Here is a 10,000-nt window from a genome sequence, read left to right on the forward strand (position 1 = left end):
AAATGAAACTCGGTAAAGTTTTGTTTGGCTCCAGTTCAAACCATTTAAGATGAAATCCATCAATCCGTATCAGGTCGGTCTCCATTCATACAAGGCGCAATGACCTTGCAATGTTGCAAACACTCTAGCTTACCAAAAAGTTTCAGTGCATCCTCAATGGAAGTAATGTAAGTATTAATATTCTTTCAGGATGTGTTCACACTACAGAAAATACATCAACACAAGTGGCAACTTATCGCAAATAAGTCAGCCACCGTACGTGAAGAAGGGACTTTTGGCAATGGTTGACATTCTTAAGAAAAATTGGATGGGACTAACAATAAGCGGCTGACTGTTTTCAATGAAGCCGCCGTGAGTATCAAAATCATTTGATGAAAACTAAACTTGAGCTTAAACTGCTATTTACATAATGGACTCTTCACATTTAGATTATTTCACGGCCGAAGGAAGACACAAAAACAAATTATCGTTTGTGTTATTTTGATCTCTGAAAGAAATAACTTGTGGAAAATTGTCTCTCGAAAGTTGAAAATCATCTTCTCTTTAATAATCTACAAACAATGGTGCAGTGAATCAGCTGAAGAAGATTGATCTATTGCAGAGCAGCGCCAATGAAATCATCCGAGAACGAGGATCTCGACCCCACAGGGTCAGAGCGAGAATTTCACATGAGAGTCAAGAGGGAGGAACAAGGCAGATAGGAAGCATCAGTAGCAGCCTCCAGAAATACAGGTGTTTCAGTTCTCACATACGAACATTTCACCCTCCACCAGGCGTCCCTCCTCTCCCCCTCCCCCAACAATAACAGGCCCCCTCCCCGACGGAAGTCTCTCGCGAAAAACTTGTGAAAACAATACTATCTAGGATAATACTGCCCGCCATGGTCTATTTCCGATAGTTACTTTTAATTTAATTACCAGAAAACCTACTGGGCCTTTTATACTGGAAAACACCCAGACGGCATTCACCAAAGGGGCTAGAGAGAGAGAGAGAGAGAGAGAGAGAGAGAGAGGGGGGCATTCACTGCTTACCATCAATTCTGTTTTCTATTCTTCCACTTCGCAACCATGGATTTCATTTTCCATTTCCCATTTCCATTACAGTTCATGAAATGGAAGGGAAAAGAGAAGAGAAGGAGAGAGAACGGAGGAGCGGAATGGGCATCCGAGGACGCGGTATCAGCGAAGGATAAGAAGAGTCTGGGAGAATTCCCGCAACGCGGAAACAGTTGGAAGTTGCTTCATCATTAATGCACACCTCAATTTGGTGTGGATGGGCGGCGTGGGAACACACGGGCGGCCTCGTATCACTCACAGCCGAAAGCTGGCCACAGCCCAATAGGTACGACGACCCAACTAATCAGTACTCGGCCGATATCTTTGTAAAACTGGGAGCCAAGAGCTGATGGCCAAGACTGGAATGAGGCTCCTCGCAGTCTCTCTCTTCGGAAGGGGCTGTTTGCCTGTTCTGGGGATTCCAACAGAGGGTGGTAGAACATCTAACCTCTCTCTCTCTCTCTCTCTTCCCTCTCTCTTCCCTCTCTCTCTCTCTCTCTGTTATTACTGTGTCGCAAAATCAATTTCGTTGGAAATACGTCATTGTTATTGAACTAGAATTGTCAAAAAGGTTACATTTTAATTTACTGTATAAATTAACATGCATTATTTGTGCTTTGCCTTCGTTTTATAGGCCTATGAAATCCTACCAAACTCAAGAGAAATTTTCGTTAAGAATCCAGCATGTTTTATGGAAGCTCAGATAACAACTCGACTAATAAAGAATCCATTGTAGTTCTTGAAGTAGCAATAAGTCTAACATATATAAAATAACAGTATGAATAATTTTCCTATTATATATGGTCGACCCTGAGCAGTAGAGTTCGTTCAGATTTTACAAGCAGGCTTCACCCAGCCTTCAAGAGCAATCAAGAGCTCTCCTTACCGAATCCAAATGACTACTCAAGAGTTACCTACCTGAGGCTTTGTCTAAAGATTCTCTACAGGAGGCAAGATAAACAAGCAAAGCAACTTGAAATGATGTTTCTCCACTACTAGGCGACAAGCCGAATCCCACAATCATTAAATTAAATTGATCTACAACATTAGCCCCGTGTGTGTATATATATATATATATAATATATATATATATATATATATATATATATATATATATATATATATATATATATATATATATATAAAAAAATCTCATTCTGAGAGAGTAGCTGACAGATAATGGTTATTCTCCTCCTCAATAAAGCAGGTAAGACAGATATAGTAATCAAAGTGTAACATACCCAGTGATCCAGCAAGCGAAGAGAGTCAGAATTGATGATAAACCGAAAAAACACATGAGAAAGTGAGGGCCACCGCTGAAATGCAACAAGGAGGACTTACTGCGTTCTGAGAGTGAAGGCGGCGCTCGTGATGGACGAAGGAAGCTTCAGACCTTTGATGATTTCCTGCCAAAGTTTCTTATTGATGACGTCGACAAGCCCGCCCCGTGTCACGACCAAGTTGTACAATTCGAACAAGTCTAGGACTTGTTTGGCCATGATAGGCAGCCGGTTGATGGGGGTGCCTGAAAGAAGAACACAGGTCATAGGTATAATTATGAATATTAAAAACCAGGCATGGCAAGCGAAAGAAAGGTGTAACATAAAGAAATAGCAGAGGAAATAAAAAAAAAAATAGCAGAGGAAATAAAAAAAAGCCTTCATATGATTTTTGTCGAAATGAACACCTGAAATAGAGCCATATATACAAATAAAGATGCGTTCCTTGATCAGGAATGAATTTAGGCACGATAAATGAAAGTCTCAAATATTTCACATACTCCTACTTGCGGAATTGTATCCGTTCTGAGTTACACAAACACTGATACGAAAAACACAGCTATACCAACTGTCAAAGCAATTCGCTTAAGCATTACAATTTTCTTTCAAAACCGAAAATCATTGGCTATTGGAAATTTTACACACTCAAATTATGTGCGAGTATATATGATCTATCAAGAGGCGTGAAAAGAAAGACGAGAGTGCAAGGCTTTCTGAACGTCTACACTACATAGTACATACCGTTCGTGCACATGCACGGACACGCACAATAACTAACTCACTGTAATAAACCTGAATGAAAGTTTCAAGGTTTCCTCACTCAATCACCACCAGGGCGTTTTGAATTTATATGACGAAACTGACGAAAAGGAACGAATTTTTCAGATGTAAAAACACAGAGGCCATGAAATAAATTCTAAACATGTCACTGCTGCGAGGCCACTTAGTATGTGCATGAATAAATCTCTTTATGAACTTTCCCCGTGGCGAATATTCACCATTCAGTGTAACCTTCAACATCCTCATTACCTGATATTTTCAGCTACGATTTTAGTGAAATCCTATGAAATTCCGAATGATAAATAAAAAGATGAGTTTCCACGTTCGCATTTCCAAACGGCTGCCCTTGAAATATTATACCAAAGTATTACGATATATATCGAGAAATTTGGCTTTCGTTGCCGGGTCGCTATTCCCCGAAGTGTGTCGAAATTACCAACTGATTTTATGTCTCCCACGATCACTTCAAGCCAACATGCTGCTATTATTATACAGATCATATCGATGGTAGTTAACAATGTATACAGGACACAATCTCGAACTTTAATTGAAAATGAAAGCGATTTCCAAAGGTGTAAACTTTGGAAATTATTATAGGTCCTCCCCATATCATATGCGTTAGAGAGAGAGAGAGAGAGAGAGAGAGAGAGAGAGAGAGAGAGAGAGAGAGAGAGAGAGAGAGAGAGAGAGAGAATTTCTATGTGCTTTGCATGTGGAGAAACGATCATTGTTTCTTTCATACCATTACTCGAGTATTTTAGTTTTTTTGAACACGACTGCTCCTTACAGAAAAGAACAGAAAAGAACAGAAACAACAGAAATAACGTCAAAAATAAGAAAGGACATCAGTGATGACGAATAGTATAACTGACAAGAGAGAAACATATCCTTATTCAACTTGCTCTTGGAGTGAGCGCGATCAGTTCCATTAATCTGGCTCTGTCGCTAATGAGATTGAGCTGCAAACTGCGTCTTCTTCTTCTTCCCTTCCTTTCCATCATGTGGCTGTTCCGCCCTTCGTCCCCTTTCACATTCGAGAACGCTGGCTGCAATGTGGGTTCCCGCCAAGCACAATATGGCGAGCGAAATTACCCGGATTTTATTTTCCAAAATGACTCTCTCTTACGCAGAGCCTCTGCAATGATCGCCGCCCGAGGCAAGATGGCCGCCGCAACAACCCCGTCTTTCCCAGGACGACAAAAAATAAATTGGCCCATTAACAAGACTATCATATTATTGTTCGCTTCTCTGGAAGGAACGAGGAAGAACTCCGCGGTTCATTAACGACCGCTTTTCGTTATCATTCGTCCACCTGGCAGCCTATTCCCCCCTCGCTTTCTGGGGAAGGCTGCGCGGGACCTGAACGAAAGGATTAGACTCGCGAGGGCCGGACGGGGCCACTCATATTCATACACACGAGTTCCGAAATCGCATCGCTCGCCGCCGGGCATGAACACGGCATGAACGATGGCAAAGCAACCGACGAGCTGTAATAATAATCATATTTTCTTCTTCTCATGCCGAGTTGCTTTCAACACAACGAATATTTTCAATAACCAAAATATGTTATTATGGACTCGAAATAACCTCCTTCCTTACTCCCCACCCCCACCCCTGCCTCCCTCCAACCCCAAGCGCCCCCCACCCCCCCCCCCCCACCCTCCTGTTCACCCAGCCATTCCATATGCTGGGGATCCTGCATTGTAACATTTGTTCCCTGGAAATCAAGAAAGGGTGCGCATGAGACCGCATTCTGCAATTGCTAATTTGATGCAGTTATCAAGGGAGACCAGTCCACAGCTGGCAGAGAGAGAGAGAGAGAGAGAATGATGGAGAGAGAGAGATTGAGAGAGGATAGAGAGAGAGAGAGAGAGAGAGACGAGGAGTAGGAGTTCCTAAAGAGTAAGAGGTACGTAGATGGTAAAAGAGAAAGAAAATACATAGTAAATAACTAGGGAAAGAAGGGTGCGGCTAACGAAGAATACGGATTGATAAATATTAGAGAGGAGAAGGAGAGAGAGAGAAGAGAGAGAGAGAGAGAGAGAGAGAGAGAGAGGACGTGAAAAGGACAGGGGGAGGAGGCCCAATCCCCGGAATCGGCCAACCACCTCTCTAATGACACACTTATCGACGGGTCACACGAATCGGCCCGTGCGCGCTGACGGCTACGTCGTAATTGGACGTATGGCGTCCGGCGCCTCCGTAATCGCTCGCAATAATCAGGCAATGAAAACCTTTCGACTGCCAACTTTACAGATATGGTCCCGCCCTTTGACGCCCTACGCCACGCCTTTCCTCGCACCTATCTCACGCCCAATGCCTGCTACTCCGCCACCTCATCCCATGATTACCCTCTCATCGTCGGGGTAAAAAACACACACACGACCTCCACTATCATCATCATCATCATTCACTGGATTACCTGGCCCTTCTCGGCCCAGCACTCCTCCTCCCCAATTAATAGGTCTGGTATTAAAGCACATTACCGTCAGGGAAGATAAGAAATCCAGGTGGCCGGTCCCCGCGTGAGGACGGAGCAGTGCAGCCTGTAATTTCGGGGGAACCTGTATCACAGGTGAGGCCGCTCCCTCGCTCGCTGCCTCGCTGCCTTTCCACAGGCTTCTCCTTCAACGCGATGATGAACGGAATAAAATGCCGTCAACGCGAAGCACTGAAAGATAACAACATACCTAAGCAGATCAACTGGAACACGACCGGCAAATCGACGACGTTGTAAAACCCCGTAATAAAACGAACTCTAAGACACACATCCCAATTAGGCAGCTTAAACCCCCTCATTGGAGACTTCCCTCTCGGATACACTATCATCATCGCCGTCACTCACAACTTAGCGCCATCGTCATTTTCATCCGAGCCCTCGGGGCGACGCTGCTTCAATGGTGATGGTTACCGGCTCACAAATCAACTTAAGGAAACGTATTTCCGAACCCATCCCATTTATCCCCCCATTTTTTTTTTCTTCTTTTTTTTAACACTTTCATCTCCGCTGGACCTCTACAAACAAAACACTTTGTAAACTTCATAACTCAGTCAAACTTTCCAATAATCGCCGATCTATCGGAACCAAATAAGATATTTTTAATCCTTCAATGACATAGGTAATTATATCGTTAAAGTAATATTAATTTGGCAAATGACAAATACTAAGGAGACAATAAGGTGAAAAATAATTTTACGGCTCTATGCATTTACCTCTGTTTATTAATTAGCTCATCGCGAGGAACTGCAGGAATATTCAACTCTTTATTTCGGTATAAGATCAACTCTTATTTCGGTATAAGATTATCTCACACAACCCAATTATCTGTCAAAATTCATCATCGAGGCCTCATGACATTTCCACCACAACAAAGCTGCACTAGTGAAGTTTACCTAATTTCTAAATCAAGAACCAGGGGCAAAAGGAAAAGAAATCGACCAAGACTAAACGCGTGAAGAAAATGGGAATTGAAAACTTCAAATTATTACTAATGCTAACCAAAGCTATGGAAGGGTGAACGTATGAAAGATTAGTCAATAAAAAGAATGAATGGGTGCGAAAAGGCTCCGTAAACCAACTATGTCACACTGTTCTAGTTTTCATAGATAAATGATTGGATCGAAAAATAAATAAATAAATAAAGCTCCTCAATTCTCCCTTAAAGAATTCCTTTGGTTTCTCTTATCCGCTGAGTTCTGTGACCTCCCCAGTCGATCTTCAGGTTTCTCAGAGGTTTAACAAAGGAACAACAAAAGTTTCTTTTTTATTTAAAAGACTTAGTCCAATTCTTGCCTGTTTACATCACCCGGAGAATCGTGTAGTACTACTACCTCAGAAGTGGTTCAAAGTCGGTTTACCTGATCATTAACTGTTTAAAGTGAAACGAAGAATAGATAGATAGCAGATTTCGTTTGAAAGGTAAGCTTCAGAATTTGGTATATTTACGTAGTACCTACATGTGAGACAAGTTAATTTCATAAGTCAAGTTACTTGGAAAAAGTGTACCAGGGCGAGAGATACTGGGTGAGAGGTATGCAAAATGCAACTGTCGGGGTTACTGTTAGCAGGCAGGTAGAAGATTGTATGAAGAAGGAAGCTGAGTGTTATGGTATAATATCAAGAGTCACATAGCAAAAGTAATAGGGGGACAGCTTAAAGTGCAGTTACTGACAGAAGAGGTATATGTGAAGACCGATGAGGCAGCTTCGAACAAAACAAGAAGAAAAGCACGGAAATTAATGAGAATTCAAGATCGAACTTCACCAAAAGCCTAAGGAAGGAAGGAAGGAAGGCTGTACTAGAGGGGTATGCGAGCAGAGAAGATTCATTGGCACGTGAAGACTTGAAAACGGAAAGAGGGTGTCAATTTCAAACTCGCGAAAGAGGCTGCTTTAGATACGAGAGCAGGAAAAGTGTCACGAGCTGAAGTAATTTCAAGCAATATACTGTAGTATGGGGGGGGGTATTGTGAATAACAGACTTGCCAGGTTGTGAAAGACCTGCCCCTTAATAAAAGGAATAAAAGAATAGTCACCAAGGAAAGGGTGAGAAGATATTGTTCCTCTATACAAATTGATATTAGCAAGAAGTGATTTTATGAATGATATGGATGGGCATTAAATGAACTGGGTATGCCTAGGAGGGTTTTTAAGAGCCGTGTTTCAATTAATAAAGATAGCAGAAGATTTGGTAGTGAAGGAGCACTGCGGATTCAGGCTATGTAGAAGTTGTGTCAGTCAGAAGTTTATGACAGACTAAAGTTGTGACAAAGTCTAGATGGCTATTTGTCGATAGCAATTAGAATTCACTATGATGTTCGATAAATTAAGCAACAGACGTCGGAATGACTGTGGTCATCGACGAAGTCAGGGTTTGACCGATAGTCTGAAAATAATTCTTCAAGGTGTGTTACCTATGAGTCTCTGTCCCTGTGGCTATTCGGTGTTTTTCGGAGCGAGGTCAGAATCATGAAAATGGAAGACGTCTGCATTAAATTAGATCGGTAGAGAGGTTTATGTCTGCATACAATACCTTGATAGTTGGCGATTGCGGAGAGAACTTAAAGAAACTAATGAAATAGTTCGAAAGTATTTCTTGAAACCGGAAAGTAGAGGCTGAATGGAATCTAAAGCTGGAAGAATGAATGTTAGCAGAGATGTCAATACACACAGGCATTGAAAAGGTTGATGGTAGAGTGAGAAAAAAGGGAAATCATAGAATATGTTAAGTTATGAAGGCGGCTCCATATCTCATGTAAGTGGATACTGGATACTGAAAGCGAAGCAGAGAGCGAGGGAGGGAGAATGTTACCATTAATTGTTTTATGCAGAATTTGTAAAAGAACAAGGATTGAAAGGATGATGCATGAAGATATGAAAATACTATATATAAAGTTAAAACAAATCTGAACTGGTCTACTTAAAGAAAACACCAAAATTTGCAGGAAGGAGAAAGAAAACCGATGTGTATTATGAAATTAGTTCCTACCTACGAGAGAGAGAGAGAGAGAGAGAGAGAGAGAGAGAGAGAGAGAGAGAGAGAGAGAGAGATTAAGGAAGACTGAGGAGAAATGTCCCACTATAACAGTAAGGCTTCCTGCACGGTGGTTCACTCTGCAGGTTAATCAATAATCAATAAACAACGCCGAGTGACAGACAGACAGAGACGGGGGAGTCGTGGAGATAGTTCACCTTACTTGGACCCCTTCCCTCCCTACACCGTTACCCGGACCCATGATCCTCATGACGTAATGGCCTCCTACCACTCCTATTCAATTCCATACCAGCAACTGTCATTTTTCGTGGAATGCTCGTAATAGAGAACTCGACAGACATTCCCCTAAACAATGAAATGGCGCTTCCAGTGGCTATACGTGCCTCTGTTAGTTAATTAAGAGAACGTGCTGGCATGAATTTCTCTCTTTATGAAACCCGGAATTACCTCGAATACAACCGGCAATTGGATATAACAATAATTTAACAAATTTCAAAAATGGCATGGCTTCCATTAAAGGAACAAATAAGCAGAGAAACTGGTGCAATTCTTTGGACTTTATGTCCTGCATAGTATACAAAAATCCCTTTTGCAGCGGCGATAGCAAGAACACTTTTAGAGGAACTTGTGTCACATTTCTAACGTTTCCCAAAGTTTCCTTACCAGTCTTCAGTATAGCAGCTTTGACCACAAACAGCTGATTTCCTTATTCCGTAAATCTGCTTCGCATGAAGTACACGTGTGGTCTTTGTCTACTTTTGTACGAGAAGAAAAAAACCCTTACCTACTGGGTAAAACGAACTCCTCACGACTTCCACTTGTGAGGATTTGTGGGATCAATAACTGAGAAAATGGAAGCCATATCAAAATAGGCAATTGCTTATGCTCGAGAAATATATGACTACAAGAACGCTGAAAGCGTACTACATTTCTTTTCCAAGAGAAGCTCTACATTTCAAGTCAGTGTATCAAGGATGGAATTATGCAAAAAACGCTATTTTCGTACGCAGGTAAGAAATCGGTTTGGTACACATCCAATTTATTAAAAATGATGTGCACTGTGAATTTGAATTCCTTCTTTATCACACTTTCAGCTACAGTCTGGAGTTACCTCTCTAACCGTGGTTCAACTTCAAACTAAATCTGTTTCTTCTCTTCCCTCGTTCAGCCGTTAGCTATTTCGTTGAACCTTGATTAACTGCCTACACAAATATTTTATTTTTGCCTCCTTTCATCAGCCTGATATTCGTAAACCTGCTTTACATACAATTACAAACAGGTTTTGGATTCTTTCGTCAGCGTCTTCAAGACAAAAATGTACCTTAAGTCATTCCTTCCATCTCACATTGGTAAGTCTTCTCTTGCCCGACATATTTGCACCTTCCATCACC

General features: G+C 41.6%; 1 protein-coding gene across 6 annotated transcripts in view; it reads right to left on the reverse strand.

Moving 5' to 3' along the window:
• LOC135226565 (AT-rich interactive domain-containing protein 3C-like) overlaps positions 1–10,000 on the reverse strand; it is a 337,603-nt gene that overhangs the window by 32,034 nt on the left and 295,569 nt on the right. For all 6 annotated transcript variants that reach the window (XM_064266245.1, XM_064266246.1, XM_064266243.1 and 3 more), the window contains one exon: positions 2,397–2,580. In XM_064266245.1, coding sequence (XP_064122315.1) covers positions 2,397–2,580 — 184 coding nt within the window. The remainder of the gene's footprint in view (positions 1–2,396; positions 2,581–10,000) is intronic.

Source organism: Macrobrachium nipponense, chromosome 14 (assembly GCF_015104395.2).
Source record: "Macrobrachium nipponense isolate FS-2020 chromosome 14, ASM1510439v2, whole genome shotgun sequence".
NCBI lineage: Eukaryota > Metazoa > Arthropoda > Malacostraca > Decapoda > Palaemonidae > Macrobrachium > Macrobrachium nipponense.